Here is a 21,105-nt window from a genome sequence, read left to right on the forward strand (position 1 = left end):
GGTTCCTTAATTCATTAACTTATCTGAATACCATGCTAGACTCTAATAGTTTATTCCTTTGTGTTTTCAGTGTAATCATATTTTCTGCAAACTTATTTTTTTCTTGTTATTTTTGGATTTTGCCAGAGGGCCTGGGACCTCCCCCCGCCCCCAGGCGACAATTCAAAATAACCACTGATATTACGGAGTATTCTCCAAGAGTTATTCAGAAGTGTGACGTAACCCCAACAAGAATGCCAACATTTTTTAAAAGCAGTTAGGCATATTGATACTTAAGTTAATATCAAAGAACAAATATCTGATGATAAACAATGAAACACTGAAAAACAAAATGGATGATAACCTACAGATATTTAAAAAATACTAAAAAGCGAGGTGATAAGCAACTCAGTGAGACCCTGTCTCTAAATAAAATAAAAAATAGGGTGGGGATGTGGCTCAGGGGTCCAGTGACCCTGAGTTCAATCCCGGGTACCCCCCAAAAAAATATTATAAAGCCTCTGTAATTAACAGTGCATGGTACTTACATATGAACAGGAAGCCGATAAATAGAATGTCTCCAAGTAAATTCAATAACATGGAAATTTTTTTTTAATATTTTATTTTTTAGTTTTTTGGCCAGCACAACATCTTTGTTTGTATGTGGTGCTGAGGATCGAACCTGGGCCCCACGCATGCCAGGCAAGCGTGCTACCACTTGAGCCACATCCCCAGCCCATAACATGGAAATTTGATTCAAGTATATTCTAGATCAATGGAACAGAAATGCACTTTGGAATGAAAGGTGCTAAAACAACTGGTAAACCATCTGGAAAAAGATGAAATTAAGCCTGTTCCTTTTACAATATACAACAATAAACTCCAAATGAATCTAGAATCTAAATGTATAAAATAAAAACATACACATATGTAGGGTATTCCAGTGATTTTTTTTTCTTTTTTCTTTTGCTATTAAGGGGGAAAAAAATGTAACCAGGAGGTGGCAGTAGTAAGGAAAAAGATGTAACCAGGAGGTGGCAGTAGTACACAAGCTTTATTTGGGTAGTGCTTTGACAGGCGAGAAGTTGACCCTCTGTGCCCAATGGGTTTCATGACTGATAAAATTAGACAAGCCTATAAAGTAAAACATAACCATTTTCCTCTGTTGTCTATTAGGTATACTTTTGGGTTGTATGAAGCACAATGTTTAAATTTAGTGGGAGGAAAATATATACATGGCTATTCATATATTTTCTTTTTTTGAGGGGGACACTGAGGATTGAACTCAGGGACACTTGACCACTGAGCAACACCCCCAGTCCTATTTTTTTAGTATTTATTTTTTAGTTGTAGTTGAACACAATACTTTTATTTTATTTATTTATTTTTATTTGGTGCTGAGGATTGAACCCGCAGAGCCTCGCACATGCTAGGTGAGTGCTCTATCACTGAGCCACAACCCCAGCCCTCTCCATCCCTATTTTGTATTTTATTTAGAGACAGGGTCTCAATGAGTTGCTTATCACCTTGCTTTTTACTGTGGTTGGCTTTGAACTCTATCCTCCTATCTTAGGCCCCAGGGCCTCCGGGATTAAAGGCGGGCACCTCCATGCCTGGCTCCTATATTTTCTTGTGCTAAAATATTTTCCATATGTATATGTAATCTATTTAATTACCTTGCATCTTTGCTCCCTATACCTAGGGGTTTTAAAGTCACTAAGTAATCATACCATTATATTTGCTTTACCTGGCATTAGCTAACTAAGTTTGAAATTCCTTTTTTGTTTTCACTGAGCTCCTGGCCACTTTAAGTGGCAGTCTTCCTTCCACCCCTTACTTTTATTTTATTTGTTGTAGTCTTCAAGGGCTAGAGCCTAGGTCTTTAGTTTCTCTAGCTGATAAGAGTAAAAGAGGAGAGAGACAGGGATCAGGTGTCTCTTGACAATTGCATCCTGAAATGGCCCCTGTCTACAGGACTACAGAATAATTAGCACCCCACATATCCTCTTACATTTTTAAATTATTTTATTTGCAACCCAGGGCCGAGCTCCTGCTAGGCAAGTGCTCTTTTACTTAACTACATCCCCAACCTATCCTCTCCTTTTAACTTTAAGGGTCTAAGAAATCTTCCTGATGATGGTACCCAAAGATTCAGTGTCTATTGAGGGCCTGCCTGTGGGAGGCAGACATAGCATGTGACCAGTGTTTGCCTCCCCTTTTGATCAGTGTGGCACTGTAGGTCACCCTGTGATCTGGTTGCTTAAGTAACCAAAGATAGTAGCCCCGATCTTTAGGGTTGAGAAAACGCAAATGTGTCTTTGTGCATGGGCGCGTCCTCCTACATCCCCAGGGATTGAGCTACCCTCGCCTGTTCCTTTGTGATATTAACCCTTGCCCTGTTTGGGATAGAATGTTCCATGGAAATTTGTGCTTCCCCTTCTCTTGCTTTGCCTTTGAGTGTGGCCTTCCTAGATGTCAGGCAACCTGCTAACAGCAGGCATCATGAAGCTAGACTCAATCCTCTGAAACCTGACCCCTTGCCTCATTTGAATGGCTTCTCCTCAATAAAAGGGATCAGGATGCACTCACTCTTTCTCTTTCTTCAGACCCTTAATGTCAGAAGAGCTGTCTCAGCACCCCCAAAGAAAAAGGTATTTCTCTCTCTTGTGTGGTTATTTCAGGCAGCCCAGTTCCCCTGGAGAGACCCCTGAGTGTTTTAGTTGCATGCAACACATCCCTGGGTGGCAGGTGTGAGTGTTTAAGTCGCCAGGAATGTGACACCTGCCCTTTGCTTCCAAGATGGTGCCTATTGCCATATCTTCAAATGGCAGATGGGCAAAAAAGAACAAATATTGTGTCTTTACAATGCAGAAAAGTTGGAAGGGATGAGAAGGACAAATGTTTTGTCCTCATAAGGCAGAGGAAATGGAAGGTCCAGATGGCTCCCTGTAGTCTCTTTTACAGTTTATTAATAACACTGTGGGGGTGGAACCCTTATGACTTAATCATGTCCCCCAAAGACCCTCATCTCTAGATACCATCACAATGTGAATGAAAAGCAAATGGTGAAGGTGGGAAACTTATCCCTTTGTTTCTGCATTCCTCTGCTTGAAACCCCTGTTAAATTCTCATGGAAGGTGTTAGGTATTGAAAAAGACAAACCCCAGAATAATGTGGCCTGGGGAGAAGGAGTGAAGGAGTCACTGTCTTTCCCAGTGACAAGACAGGCCCTGGGGAGGAAATTTCCATCCAGTTTGAAATGACAGTTTCTGAGAAGAAGCCAAAGCATTGATCCCACCCTAAACTGACCCCCCACCCACCATCTGGCCCAGTAAAGATAAATCCCTGGTTCTGACCACTAACCCCACATCCACTAACCCCACACCTTCCATCTGGCCTAGTAAGGATAGCCCAAACTGACACGCTCATTAATTGATTCACCTCTCAGTGTAACCATATAAGCCTAACACCCACCCCGCTTTGGCCAATGGCTCATTTTCCACCAGGAAAATGGGTCAGTCAGAGGCATCATTCCATTCCTGAATAAAAGCTGTGCTGGGCTGGTTTGTAAAGTTTGCATCTAGCCCAGTCCTCTTGCACTAACAGAAGGAAATAACATTTCCCTCAAGATGCACCACAACTGCCTGCAGCTGCCACTAGTCATAACCAGTGCAAAACCCAGAGGCACAAATGTATAACATCAAGCAAAAGAAAAAAGCTCACATAATAAATTAATTCCCATTGTGGTAATATATGTCATAAGAAAAACAAGAAACATGTATGAGAAGGGATTCTAAGGATATTAGACCAAGAATTGTGGAATATAACACTAGACAGGGCCAACTATTGAAATAGGAAGACAACAGGATTTCATATATAAGCTCATGGACCTGGGTGCTGCCTTTAACAGTTAAATTGTTTGGATGACTTGAACTTAAACTCAGTGGTGACCTACAGTGAGTGGGGGTGATATGCCAAAGAGATTCCCTGGCATAATATGAAGGAAAGTATCCTAGAGGTATAGGAATGTTGTACTGAATTTTTTTCTTTTTGGTGGTACTGGGAATTGAACTCAGGTGTGCTTTTTCACTGAGTTGCATCACCAGCCATTTAAATTTTTTTAAAAAGTTTGAGACAGGGTCTTGTTAAATTGCTGAGGCTGGTCTTGAACTTGAGATTCTCCTGCCTTGGTTTCCCTAGTTACTGGGATTATAGTCATGCACTGCAACTAGGTTTCCCAAGTTACTGGGATTACAGACATGTCCAGCTCCTAAATTTATTATGTGAACAGTGCTGCCCTCCTTAATTAGCCTATATGGAGAACTCAGAAGGCACTGTCTTCATAAAGGTATTCAGAAACAGATCAGTGATGGGAGAAATTCTATCCTTGAAAAGCTCTGTGTTTACACTCCTTTATATACCAGGTATGACTGAGATATTTTCCCCAATTTCAGTGCTGCTGAGAACCCATATTAGCAGAAATCAAGTGAATAGCCCTTAACCATCAAAGACCATAAGGCCACATCAGATGTCTTGGGCAGGTGGAACATACTAGTAATAAAAATACTTTGGCCTACAGAGCTTAATGGTGGTGGCAAGATTATCAGTGTCCCAAGGATTATCATCAATAAGAGGACACATTGACAATATTTAGAGAAATAGTAAACACAGGTTTAGGGTCACATGTAAAATTAGGGCTAAAGTCAGTTGAGTACTCTTCCTTAGGATAAAAGTGAAGAGAAGGGCTGTGGATGGTGTGGTGGTAGAGCAGAGCACTTGCCTGGCCTGTATGAGGCCTTGGGTTTGATCCCCAGCATTGAAAAACAAAAGTGAAGAGGACATTGATTTTCCTTTTGTAAATGAATGCCTAGCAATTAAACTAAAATCTGTTCCTTATTAAAGAATAGTCTTTAAACAAATTTTTAAAAATTTGATTCAGGGGGCTGGGGTTGTAGCTCAGAGGTAGAGTGCTGGCCTGGCATGTGTGAGGCAGTATGTCCAATCCTCAGCACCACATAAATATAAAATAAAGATATTGTGTCCACCTATAACTAAAAAATAAATATTAAAAATTAAATAAAAGTTGATTCAGAAATTGCCTATGGCACAATATATGTGGAAAGAAAAACATTCATGTATGATGAAATTAAAAATATATACTTTTACCTAGATATCCCATCTTAAAAACTTGCCTTGAAAATAAACCACCACACATGTTTAAAAAAAATTGAGAATTTTATTCACTGCAGGCGACTCTTGGCTGCTCAAAAAATAAACAAGGTTATTGGGGGATAATATGCTCTGAATATCAAAATAGCAACCTACAAATCACTTTCTTATTCACAAGGAAAAGTCTATATTTAAAATAGAGTTCTCTGATGGTCAATATTTTAAGCAAGTATCAAACATAGTATCACTAACCAAGGACAATAAAATGTACATCTTACTGATGATATGTAATTGCAAGTACAAAATATTTTGCAAATGAACTTCTGAATTCTCAAAATCAGGAGTTGGCTTACTCCTTACATTCATTGGGTTTCTCTCCAGTGTGACATTGTTCCTGTACTAAAAAAAAAATCAGAGTAACTGAAGGCTTTGTCGCATTGTTTACATTCATAGTTTTCCACCACTGTGGAATAACATATGACTATTAAGGTATGTAGAAAACAAACATTCCCACCTTCCTTATATATCTATAGTTATTGGGCTTTGTGAGTTTGTATGTGATTATTGCGACTTGAGGAATATGTAAAGACTTTCCCACATATCTTACATTCATAAGGTTTCTCTCCTGTGTGAGTCCTTTGATGTACAGAAAGATTTGAGTAATAAGCAAAGGCTTTCCCACATTCCTTACATTTATAGGGATGTTCTCCAGTATGAATTCTTACATGTCTGTTTAGGTCTGAAGAAGCAGTATAGGCTTTCCCACATTCTTCACATTTATAGGGTTTCTCTCCAGCATGAGTTCTTATATGTTCAATAAGGCAAAAAGATCTAGCAAAGGCTTTCCCACATTCTTTACAAACAAAGGGCTTCTCTCCAGTGTGAGTTCTTATATGTGCAATGAGGCAAGTGGACGTGGTGAAGGCTTTCCCACATTCCTTACATTCATAGGGCTTCTCTCCACTGTGAGATCGTACATGTTTAGTAAGGCCTGAGGATTGAGTGAAGGCTTTTCCACATTCATTACATTTATACGGTTTTAGTCCTGTGTGAATTTGAATGTGTTTTTTAAGGTATGAAGGATTTCCAAAGGATTTTCTACATTCCTTACATTCATAGGGTTTTTCTTCATTATGAATTCTTACATGTTTAGTTAGGTATGAAGAAACAGTGAAAGACTTCCCACATTCCTTACATTCATAGGGCTTTTCTTCACTGTGAATTCGTACATGTTGAGAAAGGCCCCAATACTGAGCGAAAGCTTTCCCACATTCTGAACATTTATAGGGTTTTTCTCCAGTGTGGGTTCGCATGTGCTTATTAAGGTAAGCAGGATATCTAAAACTTTTTCCACATTCCTTACATCTATAGGGATTTTTTACATTGAGACTTTCTATATGCATAGCAAGGTTTGTGGATATAATAAAACTGCTCCCATATTCATTCCATTCACAGAGTTTTTCTTCACTGTGAGTTCCCATAAGGGCCTGAAGGTATGACTGATTCATGAAGGCCTTCCCATAGTCACTACAATCAAAGGGTTTCTCTTGTGTGCATGTTCTCTTATACGCAACATTTGGAGTTGGGCTGAGGGTTTTTCCACGTTCATTAAACTCAGTAAGTTTATCTCCAATAGAAGTTTTCATGTGCAGAGTAAGGAAATCTTTTCCATACTGATCACAATCATAACTTCTCCCTACATTTTGAACTCTCATGTGTGTCTTGAAAAATGAATGTTCATGACAGACTTCTTCAGGTTGGTTATAGTCATAGAGTTCACCAACACTATTGCTTCTTCCCTGTTGATATGTGGACAAATACTGATTAAAGTATATCATTTTGAGGATGATAATGATTCTCCCCCATTGTGTTACATTTATATAGTTCCTGTCTTTTTTTGGCTGGGGGGAGTGGGGGACGGAACCCAGGGTTTTGCATATAGTTGGTAAGCACTCCAAAATTGAACTACATCCTCAACCCAAATCCTTTAATTTTATTTTGAAAGAGTCTTGCTAAGTTGACCAGGCTGGCCTGGAACTTGAAATCTTCCTGCTTTAATCATTTAAGTATTGGAAATACAGGTGTGCACTACCATACTCAGTTTATCATGTTTTCTTTCTAATTGAGCAGTAGTAAAATATTGCCAGAATCCTGTGCCATTCTCTAATCTTAGACTGTTAAGAAGGATGTATACTGTAAACTCTAAATCAACAGTTTCATGAGACATTTAGGGCACTCTTAAATTCATTATATTCAGAATCTCTCTCCAGACATTTCTCTCTCTTGGGTGAATGCTATTTTTCTCATGCCTCTCTCATTTGGACTGATTTTCTAAAATGGAATTTGTAATCTTCTATGAATACAGAAAATAAGAGACATCCCCTGTTAAACTTACTATTTGTATCCCAATGTAGGTTTGTCCCCTCAAAAACTCCTGCTTAAGCATGGACTCACTGGTACTAAGTCTCATTTCACATTCTGAAAATAGACAGAAAAACAAAATTAACAATTGGAGAAAGAAATGGCATACTGAAGGAGTTACAAATAATACAACTGGGTATATAGCTCAATGGTAAAGTGCTTAGTTAGAATGCATGAAGCCCTGGGTTCCATCCCCAGCAAAACACACACACATACACAACATTAAAACTGACTCTTTTTTTTTCTTTCTTTTCTTCCTTTTATTTGTGTGTGTTTTCCTTTCAGTATGAGGCATTGAATCCAGGCCAGGCAAGCACTTTATCATTGAACTACATCCCCAGAAAGATAGAAATGATTTTTATTTATTTTTAAATTAAACTAGCTTAAAAATTTGAAAACTTAAGTAAGGCCCAATAGCTCATACTTGTAATTCTAGTTACTCAGGAAGCTAAGGCAGGAGGATCAAGTCCATCCTGGGCAACTAAGTGAGACCATATCTCAAATCAAATAAAAAGGGCTGGGGATATAGCTTAGTGGTAGAGTGTTGCCTCACATGTGCAAGGTCCTGGGTATGTACCACCCCAGTAGCACAAAAAACAAAACAAAAATTTTAAAATTTAAAAAAAGAAAAGTTGGGAATTTTAACTTGATTAAAAATTTTTCAAAGCTATGGATGCAAATAATTTTAAATAGTTTATTACAAATTGATTCCTTGAAAATTAAAGCAAATGGTAAACAGAATGAATGAATGTGTGTGTGTGTGTGTGTGTGTGTGTGTGTGTTTGGTGGTGCTAGGGACTGAACCCAGGGTCTCATATATACTGAACTATTCTCCCAGTCCCAAGATGAATATTATCAGGTATAGAAAATATCCAAGATCTAGGGCTGGGGATGTGGCTCAAGCGGTAGCGCACTCGCCTGGCATGCGTGTGGCCTGGGTTCGATCCTCACACCACATACAAACAAAGATGTTGTGTCTGCCGAAAACTAAAAAAATAAATATTAAAATTCTCTCTCTCTCTTTAAAAAAAAACTATCAAGATCTAGACACACAGCATACATCAAAATTATATACTTCAAGAAGAAATAGAGTAGGTTTTTTTGTGAAATTATAAGAAAATCTGAGTAGACAAAAAGTAGATGAAGATGGGAAGCTGAAGATATTCTCAGATATATGACCTCAACATTCTGAAATCAAGTGCATCTTAAACAGTTTCCTTCACACTCACCTTGGAGATCTCCTCTCTGCACTGCCCACAAATCTGTTTCTTTCTCCAACCAAGAGATCAGACTAGGTTTTATGAGCTGACAACCTGTACATGGGGAAAAATGCACTAATAGAAGAAACTGATGCAAGAGATCATAAATCTTCACATTATTCAGGAATGTTGCTTCTAGTTAAAACAGTTAAATTATTTCAGAGGGGTTAAAAATGCAAGTAGTACCTTTGTGCTCCCAAAACACTGGTTATACCTGACCCCTGAAACTCAAATTAATGATTATGTATACAAAGGGCTAAAAGTTTCAATTATTTAGGAAGTGAAATGAAGAGAGCTTTATTCTTATTGGTAAAAAACTATCCCAATGATTCTGAAACAATGATACATCAGATTCATCCAGAGGGTTTATTAAAAAGTTTATAAAAAATACGAGGGCTGGGGTATGGCTCAGTTGGTAGACTGCCCTTGCATGCACAAGGCCCTGGGTTCAATCCCCAGCACCAAAAAAAAAAAGATGCACAAGGACTGGGGTTATGGCTCAGTGGTAGGACTGAACCCAGGGTCTCATACATACTGAGCTACTAGCATGTGTGAGGCACTGGGTTCAATCCTCAGCACCACATAAAAATAAATAAATAGATAGATAAGGGTATTGTGTACATCTACAACTAAAAAAAAAAAAAAAAAAAAAAAAGAAGATGCATGAGAATCAGGCACAGTAGCTCACTGAGCCTGTTATTCCAGCCCCTCAAAAGGCTGAGGCTGGAGGATTGTGAGTAAAAGCCATCCTCATCAACTTAGTGAGGCCATAAGCAACTTAGTGAGTTCCTGTCTCAAAATAAAAAATAAAATGGCTGAGGATGTGGCTCAATGGTTAAGATCCCCTGTGTTCAATCCTTGGTTTAAAAAAAAAAAAAAAAGCACAACAAGGATCTACCCAATGACATAATTGTATGTCAAAGGAGACTACTAACATATTTCTAAAAACGTCATGGTGATATGTTCATCTTGGCTCACATTTTGAGAACCATAACATTATATTAAAATGTATTAAGCAGAGTCTATGCCCCTGTTATTTTCCAACATAGTCAGAGTTGACATCACTGTGCTGCAGCATCAGTGTACAAGTACAGAACACCCATCTTCCCTAAGCTACAAGGAATGATGGCAGTCTTACCTACTGAGGCCAGGTTCTGGTAGTTCTCCAACATCACATCTCTGTATAGGTCTCTGTGCGTTTGATCCAATAGAATCCACTCCTCTTGGGTGAAATTCACAGCCACATCCTCAAAGGTCACCAAGTTCTTGAAAAAAAAAACAGTCATTAAGTCATAAATTATATATACAATAATACGGCTTTGAACTCATGATCCTCCAGCCTCAGCCTTCTGAGGTGCTAAAATGACAGGTGTGAGCTACTGCACCTGGCTCTTGTGCATCTTTCAATAAGCCCTCCAGATGAATCTGATGAATCATTGGGATTTTTTTTTTTTACCAATAAGGATACTTCTTCATTTCATTTTACTTCCTAAATGATTGAACCTTTTAGCACTTTGTATACACAATGTCATTACACACATGCCAACCTGAGTAACAAGTACAATAGAAACATCTCCACTGATGTTCACAAGAGAATGAGGAAGTGAGACCAGTGCCTACACAGGGATCTGAGGGCTTCCATTGTCTACCAAGGGTTCAGTGGTCCTGGGAACTCTTCTCTCTATCCACTTCACTTTAAGGCTGATCACCTCTGGTCATGTGGCTTTAATGGCCCTTCTGACACATGAATTGATCTCACTACAACCTGCCTGGAAGCTGTTCTCATCTTACTTTTTTCTTCTGAAGTACCTGAGGGCACTGTATATGCTTCATAATCAGTGTGAATGAATAAGTCTTTAGAAGAAGAACACATTTTCTTCTTCCTATCATCTGTCAGAGCAAACAAACATGCACTCAGAACTTGGAGTGTCTTGATCAGTTTCTAATCACTGAACAATGAGGGAGATTTTCAAGGTAACACCTTGCTAATATGAGAAGCTCCATTTCCTGGAGAAAACTAACTGGGGACTCAGCTCTTCAGTGAGGCTCTGTTGACCTCACTGAAGAAGGTGTGGAGACAAATCTGCCTAAAAGGAAATGTGTCTACATGTTGGAGCAGGTATGTCATTATGGGGAACACTGCTTCTGCATACCTGATAATAGTGTGTCAGGTAGTCAGTCAACATCCTTGATGTCTCTATCTTTTCTTCATGAAGACAGAGTGAGTCCCTAGAAAGAACTCCTGGAAAAGAGAGAAAGCATGGTAATCCAGAGCTGACCATAATTTGTACACTTGCATGACTAGAAGTTACTCCATTCTAAAATGAAATTCCCATATAATTGCATATTCAGTAAAATTCACATACATGTTTCTACCATACAATGCTAGAGTATCCTGAATCACCTAGAGCCATAAAAAGGATGGTGAGCCATGCTGCCCACCAGGAAAACTATAAAACTCTCATTTTATAGGTAGAGAAATTTCAGAAAGATGTGACTTTATTTCTCCATGGTGATAAATGTCATGAGGGAGATTATATGGCTTGTTGGTGTGAATGTTTGGCATGGAGAAACTGCTAAATTTTAAAAATTTGCAATTCAATCAGGTAGAATAAGAATCTGAAACTTGGGGGGCTGGGGATGTTGCTCAACCAGTAGCGAGCTCGCCTAGCATGCGTGCGGCCTGGGTTCGATCCTCAGCACCACATACCAACGAAGATGTTGTGTCCGCCGAGAACTAAAAAATAAATATTAAAAATTCTCTCTCTCTCTCTCCTCTCTCACTCTCTTTAAAAAAAAACAGAATCTGAAACTTGGAATGGAGACATGTTGTTGGACCTTGAGAAAAGTCAATCTTAAACCCCCAAGACAGTCTGAGACCCACTAACCAGGCAGGTAGGTTGTCCTTGGTATCTAAAGAGGCAACCTACTCTCAATGAAAACCCTGTGATAATCTCAACTGGGCCTGAGATCTTGGAAAGAAATGTACATTTTCAAGATAAACCATGATCTGCTGTTGTCACTAGAGTAAAAACCAGTAACAATCCAGGGATATAGATATATAATATAATGTAAGAAGAAAAGCTCACGCAACAAAATAATCCCAATCTGGAAATAATATCAGAGGAAAATCACAAAACAAGTATAAGTGGAAGGTAAAACTAAATAGGGCCATATTCATTGATGTGGGGCCACTTAATAGACATCTGGATCCCACATGTTAGCTAATAGTTAAATAATAGTTTAATTAGATGATAAACCTGCACTCAATGGTGATCTTAAGTTAGTGAGACGGATAATGCAAGAGATTTCCTGGCATAATAAAAGAGAAGGAATCCTAGAGATAAAGGAAGATTGTACTGAATTTATATGTGATTGTACTATATTTATATGTGAAAATGGCTCCCCTTCACCAATTGATGTTAAGGGCCCAGAAGTCATTCTCTTCATGAAGGTAGTAAAAAAAATAGGTTAGTGAATGAAGACCCTCCATCCCTGAAAAGCTCTGTGGTTATACTGTGCCAGGCCATCACTGAGATGAGTTCCTTGATTATAACAGGAATGGCCAAAATCCAGAGCAGTATAAACCAAGTATGTGGCACTTAACAACCATCTATAAACATGAGGTCACACCAACTGTCTTTCTGCTAGTTATGCTTCTGTTGGCACCACCATCTACACACTTGCAAATAGTTCATAAGTGGCAGCAGCATTCATAAGTATGGGGTCTACTCAAGGAAAAGGTTTCAGTATAAAGAAGTGCAACAAAGGGAGCATGTTCCTACAATCAGCCATCTTATTACGCTCACCACCTCAGAACATCCCTTCAGGAGATCAGAGGTAGAGTTTGGGTAGAAGGTTGAATTTCAGCTATCCACTCAAACAGTATTTGACACTGTGTTTGTGAATACAAATATTTACTGAGATTGATAATTAACATAAGAGGCTTTTTATGGAGAACTTACCAGTGTTCAGCCTGATTCTGATGAACTCCTTGAATTTCATTTCACAAATTTCCAACACTTTCATGTTTTCTTCTATTTTCCCTTGATTTATGGCATTGGAATAAATATCACTTATTTTTCCTGTCAGTAACATTAAAGAATAGATCTTTTCTTTAGTTTTTTTTTTTTTAACCCAGCAATAGAAAAGAAGTCTTGAAGGGAGAAACCCTTGAAGAAGGCTGAGGGAGGAGCATCATGAATTCAAAGCCAGACTCAGCAACTTAGTGAGGGTCTAAGCAACTCAGTGAGACCCTGTCTCTAAATAAAACACATAAAAGGGCTGGGGATATGACTCAGTGGTTAAGTATCCCCCCGAGTTCAATCCCCAGTATAAGAAAGAAAGAAAAGAAAAAAAAAAAGAAAGAAATGAACTCAGTCAACTCACAAGACACTTTTCCCTCCTTGTACTCCCCCTCCCTTTCAATGTTACCTTTTTGTTTTTCAGTCTCTGCTTAAAAATCCCTCTCTGTTCTTACCTTTTCCTATTGCCTTGTAAAGAGAGAGAAAAATCACACTGACCTCTACTTCACTTTCAGAACATTCAATCAATTTGGACTTATACATTTATTTGTGTAGTTAGATGACAATCTACTTCACTAGGTTACAAGTTCCCTAAGAATAGCTTTAGGATGAATTTTGTTTCACTATGCTTTGATCAAATACTCAAGAATTCATTAAACATGCCATATCCTACAGTAAATTAAAAGATGAAGAAGTGACTAGGTTCTAGCAATGTTAAGTTGGTCAAAACTCTTGAATGGGCTGGCCTAGGTGCCTCTATTGCAGCCTGCAGAAGGTTTGGTGAACACAAATTTGTCAGCATTCTTAAATGGCTATGCACTGAGGAAGGTTTCTCCCAGCAGAAATATCCTTTCTTAGGAATCAATAGCCCAGAGCCCTCATTCACATTCAGAATTATCCTGGGACCTGTAAAATTTCTTTTCCCCTAAAGTGAAAACCCGAAGATGGGGGAGGGAAGAAGACTAGGAAGGAACCCTATCAAGAAGGCCTTATTCATCAGCCCAGATGTCACTGTGAACAGAGACTGATGTGCAAACTTGGGATACTTAGTCTCTCTTGCTGGAAAAAGAGGACCTGTGGGTTCCCAGTATCCAGAAACTATCTCCCCTTCCAGCTAATACTTCTTTACATCTTACCAAGGGCAGAGGCATAGGAAAGGCCATCTCCCCTGATTTTTGCTACCCTTTCTTCATCACAGGGTTGCCAGCTTCATCATATAGCTGTGAAGAAAACTGAGTGCAGGTTTCAAGTGGTTTGTTCAAGATGCCTAAACCAGTAATTGGGGAGCCAGATTCTGATCTTCTGTATATACTATTAAAATGAAAGTAGATTGCTAGGAATGATGGCGTATGCCTGTAATCCCAGTGACACAGAAGGAGGAAGCAGGAGGATTTCAAGTCCAAGGCCAGCCTCGGAAACTTAGTGAGGCCCTATGAAATTGAGACCTTGTCTCAAAATAAAAAATATTTTTTTAAGAGAGAGAGATGAGAGAAAGAGAGAGAGATAGAGAGAATTTTAATATTTATTTATTTTTTTTAGTTCTCGGCGGACACAACATCTTTGTTTGTACGTGGTGCTGAGGATCGAACCCGGGCCGCACGCATGCCAGGCGAGCGCTACCGCCTGAGCCACATCCCCAGCCCCATAAAAAATATTTAATAAATGGCTGGGGATGTTGCTCACTGGTTAAGTGCCCCAGGTATAATCACCAGTACTGGCTTTACCTCCCCTCACAAAAAAGTGAGCCAACCATTTAATGTACCTCATGAGAAGGACAACTTCTTGTTTCTTCACTGTCTGATGCCACTTCTCAAACTCGATACCCCTCCCTTATTAAACAAGCATCCAGAGAGCCTGTGTTCTACCTATATCATATGTGGTTACATTCCTCGGCTCTAAACCAGAGCCTTGAGAATGCAGGATCGTTTCTCTAGCTAAAGCAGGGAGCTGGCCAGGATCTCAAGAGTAGCTCTTGAGATCATCTCTCTCCTCCTCTGCAGATGAACACCCACCTTGTCTGTGAGCTTGAGGGAAAAGAGCAACCTATAACATCTTCCCTGGCAACAAACATCCTCTGGGCAAGTCTTAGGGATGGTAGAAGACGTTTCCTCTTAGAATTCTGGCTTGGCAACAGTGGGTTCCTCAGAGGATAGGCTGAGGTTCCAAGGGGAACCCTGAAGAAATCCATAGGACATGCAAAGAAGCTGAGTGGGGAGAGGGAAACAGAGCAGACAGCCCATGGGCCATTCAGCAAATCTACCCCCTAGGGCCTTGCTCAGATGTTAACAGTGAGATTCAGAGACTGGAAGAAAGGGCAATGGATATGATAGTATCTTTCAGGTCACTCAGGAAGCCTGAACATGAAGATTTTGCAACAATCTCTCTGACCTTGAACTAGGCGCAGCAAGGATGGGGGGATTGACAGATGCTATTTGGAAACTATCCAGTTCATCCAGGATCTGGGTTTGAGAGTCCCAACAGCAGAATGTGACTCCAGGACAGAAAGATGCCACTCCAACACATCATAGCAGAGGAAAGGAAGAGCTTCAGGCCTGAGTTCCAAGACCACAATGAGGGCCTGGGTACTTCCAGTTCCTAGAAACCTGGAGTTGTATGGCTTTTGCCTAGAAGCCCACTTAGAAAAATGAGACAAGATAGTGGAGGAAAGGGAAAGGATTAATTAGGACTTCCCATGACTTGTGTATGGACATCATGGGAATCCTCACTCCTCACTCTGAATACAATTTAATAAAGTTTTTAATTTTAAAAGTTTTTAATCGGGCTGGGGATGTGGCTCAAGTGGTAACGCGCTTGCCTGGCATGTGTGGGACACTGGGTTCGATCCTCAGCACCACATAAAATAAAATAAAGATGTTGCGTCCACCAAAAACTGAAAAATAAATATTAAAAAATTTTCTCTCTCTCAAAAAAAAGTTTTTAATCTAGGAAAATGAATGAAATAATTTTGATCAAAATCACTTTGATCACAACACTGATCAAAGTCTATGTTACCATAATCATATTTTAAAGTTATTCTGAGAGAGAGACACCAAGAACTAGATACAGTCCCTAAGGGCACACCCTTCAGGACTTACTTAGTTCAACCATGCTCCACCTGACGACAGTTATCACCCAGTTATCCTTTCAAATTATTAATCTATCAAATGAATTAATCCACTGAGGGGGCTTGTGCCTTCATGATCCAATCATTTTCTAAAAGCCTTATCTCTGAATAATACTGCGTTACCTTCAACACATGAGGTTTTAGGGGACATTCCAAATTCAAACCCTAAAAGCAGATTTCCCTATAGGCATGGAGTGTAGTGCATTTTGACAGAGAACAAAGAGTTTACTAGGATGATGGACCAACCAGCAAGCTCAGGAACAACATAAGAGAATCTAAATGAAAGGAAGAGTCAACACAGTTGTGTGTGCCTGTAATCCCAGCAATTTAGGAGACAGGAGGATTGTCAGTCCAGGTATTTGCAAGATTCTGTCTCAAGATTTTAAGAAAGGACTGTGGGTGAAGCTTAATGCTAAAGTACCCCTGGTACTTCAATTCCCAGTATCTAAAATAAATAAATAAATAGCAGAAATGTCCCATGTCCAATTTGTACCTTTGGTGAAACTGCCCATGAGCAACCCCAAGGTGAAAGTTCTACTGAATTAAAGGAAAACCTGTTACAGGGATGAAATCATCTTCAATGGCAAGATATTAGCAAATGGAGTGATTTCCTCTAAAGTGATATGTCACCAACAGTGAAATTCTGGGCCAGGCTGATGTTGTTTGGGATATCAGAATGTAGTGTTCTTTCCCTGTTTATACCCACATAGACTGATGTGGGTATCAATTTTTATCATGTTTGGGAGAAGTGTGGTTTATGTGGTGTGTGTATGAGCCTCTATATCAATAAAAGTACTTACACAAATATAATAAGACCAACAAACAACAGAACAGTGTACAGCTGTACCTGACAGGAATTTTGGATTTTATTTTATTTTTGACACTAGGGATTGAACCCAGGGTGCTAACTACTAAGCCACATTCCCCAGCCATTTTTTTATATTTTATTTAGATACAGGGAATTGTTCAGTGTGTGTATGAATTGTTCAGTGTGTGTAAGCCACATTCCCCAGCCATTTTTTTATATTTTATTTAGATACAGGGAATTGTTCAGTTGCTTAGGGGCCTCACTAAATTGCTAAGGCTTGATTTGAACTCTCGATCCTCCTACTTCAGCTGCTGGGATTATAGGCATGCACCACCATGCCTGGCTGGATTATTGGATTTTAGATAGCTTAGACTCCAATAGGTCCCATAATTAAAAGGGCAGCTACCTGGCCCATGGGAAAATTCACAGTTAACAGTTCCCAGGAAAGTATATACACTTGATCTGTCCTCCAGCCCATATAGGATGGAGGAAAGATGGAAAATGTATAAAGACAGGTAAAATCATGGAGCAACATAGAAACCTATTTAGAGGTCCATTTGCTGAACTGGAATTTTTTTGGGGGGGAGTACTGGGGATTGAACTCAGGGCCACTCTAGCACTGGAGGGAAAAAACCCAGGTTAAAATGGAGTTTTTATTTTTATTGCAGTACTAAGGTAAAAATGAATCCAGGGGTGCTGTACCACTGAGCTATATGTCAATTTTTTTTTAATTTTTTATTTTGAGACAGGGTCTCACTAAATTCCCCAGGGTGGCCTCAAACTTGTGATTCCCCTACATTAGCCTTCCATATGTTGCTGGTATTTCAGGCATGCACCATTGCTCAAGCCGTGGCTTCTCCAATTTGGCTGGACATGGTGGCACATGCCTGTAATTCCAGAGTCTTGGAAGGCCGAGGCAGGAAGATGGCAAGTTTGAGACCAGGAAATTTAGTGACACCCTGTCTCAAAATAAAAAACAATAAAGGGCTGAGGATGTAGCTCAGTGGTGGAGTGCCCTTGGATTTAACTCTCAGTTCTTTTTTTTTTTTTTTTTCAAAGAGAGAGTGAGAGAGGAGAGAGGAGAGAGAGAGAGAGTTTTTTTTCTATCTATTTTTTAGTTCTCGGCGGACACAACATCTTTGTTGGTATGTGGTGCTGAGGATCGAACCCAGGCCACACGCATGCCAGGCGAGCGCGCTACTGCTTAAACCACATCCCCAGCCCTAACTCTCAGTTCTTAAAACAAAAACAAAAAAGTCAAAACAAAAACCCAACATTCATAATTTCTCCTATTATATGTTGCATTTCAACATACAGTATTAATTTTTTTCTGTCAGTTATGAATTGGAGATCAGACTCCTCCTCTAGCTTTTTTTTCCCCAAAAAAAGAGCACTAGTGTGAAAACTGCCAGTAATACTTGATGTATTCCTTTCACCCTAGAAATCTCAACAGCTAATTTATAATAGGCTTCTGTTACCTGATATTCCATTCCTTTTCAGCATGACTAATTCTACAATGTGTATAATTGTTTAGTTCTGTTTGCCTAGCACTCTCCTTACTTTCACCAACTCCCATACAAATAAACAACAAAATAATATTGTGCTTTACTTCCAAAATATTTATTTCCTTGGTTAAATGCTTGTGTCCTCCTTCAGTTTGCAATTTTCCAAGAGCTGGATTAACTTTTTCATTTTCCCTTGATCAATCATCCACACACTATACATGAAGAGTGCATGAAGAGTTGAAAGGATAAAAAGAGTCTGGCAATTTCACCTTATTTAAAACTTGCAAATAGGCTGGGTGTGGTGGTGCTTGGCTGTATCACAGCGACTTGGAAGGTGGAGGCAGGAGGATGGCAAGTTTGAGGTAAGCCTTATCAACTTAGTGAGGTCCTAAGCAATTTAGTGAAACTCTGTCTCTAAATAAAAAAATAAAAAGGGCTGGGATGTGGTTCAATGTTAAAGCAATGGGTTCAATCCTCAGTACAGAAAAGAAAAAAGTCAGTTGCAGTGGTACACACCTGTAGCTACTTGGGAGACTGAGGCAGAAATATCACTTTAGCCCAGCCTATGCTAAGAACCCATCTCAAATAAAAAAACAAAATAAAACAACTTTGCAAATTATTTTATTATTTTCTGTTCTGTAACAATCATCTAAGTATGTTACTACAATCATATTTAAAACTTATGCATCGTAAGCTGCTATCTTGACTCTACCTTCACTCTTTCATTTCCTGAACTCCATTCTCAAACTAGGAAGTCCTTGAATTCCATTATAGTCAGATATATATTCAAATCACTTCCCTGCTTAAACCATTTCATAAGGCCCCACAGCCTCACAATATAACCCAGTCATTTTTCTGGTCCTATCTCACTCCAGTCTTCTTCCAGCACTCTCCCTCTCTGTGCAGCTTTAGCCAATTCCCTTTCCTCAGTTCAGGAACTGCTCTAGGCTCTCAATTGCTCTGGGATTTTGTTCATGAAGTTACCATCTCCTAAAATCTTCTTACTCTACCTCAATGATCTAACCATCAAATCCTACTCTTGTCTTGTTCTCAATGTAAATATCAATCCTTCTCAACATACTCTCCCCTCTTACCAATTCTAGGTGTTTAAATTATGAGTATGTTTAAGAATTTACCCTGTTAAAGGTCAATTCGATTAGTTGTGGGTTGGAGATTAAACCTATCGGTAAAGCTCTTGCCTAGCATTCACAAGGGCCTGGGTTCCATCTCAAGCACACAAAAGAAAAAACAGGGGTGGGGGGTGGGGGTGCAGCGTAATAAAATCTCCATCCTTTCTCCTTGTAGGTCCTGGTTTTGAAGCTCTGTAGGGATGTACAGACCCAAAACCTCAGATAAAGAGAGCGGCTGGTATCCTTTAGTAGAAAGACCCGCGGTCTACAACCGCTTGCGGTAATCACCCCGGGAAACGCGCCTAAGACAGTATCTGTATCTTCCCACCTTAACATCATGTGGCAAAAATGAACACAGGCTCGCAAAGACAAAGTCAAGTTCTCAGGTGAAATATTTGCTTGCATAAGAAAAGGAAGGCCCCCCCCCCTTCTGACCGCCTTTCACCCAGGGCTCACCAGAACGTGTGGGATCGCTAGGTCCTTGAGGACGGAGGACGCGGGGCCAGAATCTATGATTCGACAGGAAAAAAAAAATTCCTTCTGGAAAATAAGTGAGAAAGGTTCCCTGGAGCCTTTTGAAGAGGGGAGCTGGGTGAATGCGGTCACTCCGACGACGCAGTATAACGACACTTTCCAACCCGCTCCTCCCGGGGACCAGTGGCCGGACTCGCCGCCCCGGCGGACAGAAGAGGAGCGGGCAAGGCCTTTCCACCGAGGCTCCTCGGAGCCGGGGTCAGACCTGTCAGTGTCGCCTCATTCCCACACCCGGAGCCTCGGCTGCACGCGAGCGTCTCAAAGAAAGCGCGGACCGACCACCACCAGGCTAAGCAGGTCTTTGACAAGCGCCGCCGCCGGCGGAAGAGAGGGGCATGTCTTACGACGTCACTTCCGCCCAGTCCTCGGCGGGGCCGGGGGCTTCCTCCGTTCTGGATGCGTGCCGGCGGAGAAATCCTATTTCCCCCCATCCCCATCATGGCCCTGAGGCCTATTCTGCGTTAGGGCTAGACAGAAACGGGTCCCGAGGACACGGTCAAACTTCGAACCAGTCCTCCGCTGGGCTACGGGTGGGGGCGGTGTTGGAGGAGGGTCGAGGCCCGGCGCCCTGCGGTGCGGACGGCGGGATGGAAAGGGCCGCCCTAAGGGCGGGAGCTCACGCCACCGGAGCTCCCCACCGGAGCTCCCGAAAGCTTTCTGCGTGCCTGTCACCTACCTGTCGCCTAGCCTCACACAATGTTTCCCACGTGAAGCAGGGCCAACTAAACCCACGGAGCTGAGGACACAGCCACACTGGAGCAGAAGCTGAGAAAGGCACAAGATGAACAGGACTGACTTTTAGATACAGACATTTAAACCTTAGGATTTATTGTGATAGCTGAAGGATGGCTCTAAATTATTTTTCTTTGTTTCTTGCTGTTCTTGTAATTTGGGGAGGGGGAGGGGCATCGTGGGGGCTGGGGATTGAACCCAGGTCCTTGTGCACTCTACCAGTGAGCTACATCCACAGCTTCTTGTTGTCCTTATTGTTATTATTTTTGGTACTAGAAGTTGTACCCAATAGTGCTTTACCACTGAGCTGCATCCCCAAATGAGACAGAGTCTCACTAAGTTGCTTAGGCTGTCCTACAACTTGTGGTCCTCCTGCCTCAGCCTCAGGAGTAGCTGCACCACCATGCACCACTATGTTC

At 40.5% G+C, this 21,105-nt stretch overlaps 1 protein-coding gene across 2 annotated transcripts; it reads right to left on the reverse strand.

Moving 5' to 3' along the window:
• Positions 1-5,472: 5,472 nt before the first annotated feature.
• LOC113190491 (uncharacterized) lies at positions 5,473-20,141 on the reverse strand. Of its 2 annotated transcripts, none has more exons than XM_026399823.2 (6): positions 19,877-20,141; positions 10,982-11,070; positions 9,967-10,093; positions 8,799-8,882; positions 7,544-7,626; positions 5,473-6,947 (listed from the first exon to the last, which is right to left on the reverse strand). In XM_026399823.2, exons 2-6 carry the CDS (start codon positions 11,012-11,014, stop codon positions 5,682-5,684), a joined length of 1,593 nt encoding a protein of 530 aa, XP_026255608.2. In that variant the 5' UTR covers positions 11,015-11,070; positions 19,877-20,141; the 3' UTR covers positions 5,473-5,681. The 2 variants fall into 2 exon arrangements, with proteins under 2 accessions (XP_026255608.2, XP_026255607.2); XM_026399822.2 differs by lacking the exon at positions 19,877-20,141 and adding an exon at positions 12,794-12,857.
• Positions 20,142-21,105: the final 964 nt, after the last annotated feature.

The sequence above is a fragment of the Urocitellus parryii genome, chromosome 3 (assembly GCF_045843805.1).
Source record: "Urocitellus parryii isolate mUroPar1 chromosome 3, mUroPar1.hap1, whole genome shotgun sequence".
Classification (NCBI taxonomy): Eukaryota; Metazoa; Chordata; class Mammalia; order Rodentia; family Sciuridae; genus Urocitellus; species Urocitellus parryii.

Coding starts and splice junctions, on each gene's coding strand:
- LOC113190491 (XM_026399822.2), bottom strand. CDS start 12,857: ATGAAAGTGTTGGAAATTTGTGAAATGAAATTCAAGGAGTTCATCAGA. Junction 7,627..8,798: donor GCAGAGAGGAGATCTCCAAG/GTGAGTGTGAAG, acceptor GTCTATTTTCAG/AATGTGAAATGAGACTTAGT. Junction 6,948..7,543: donor CCTACATTGGGATACAAATA/GTAAGTTTAACA, acceptor ACATATCAACAG/GGAAGAAGCAATAGTGTTGG.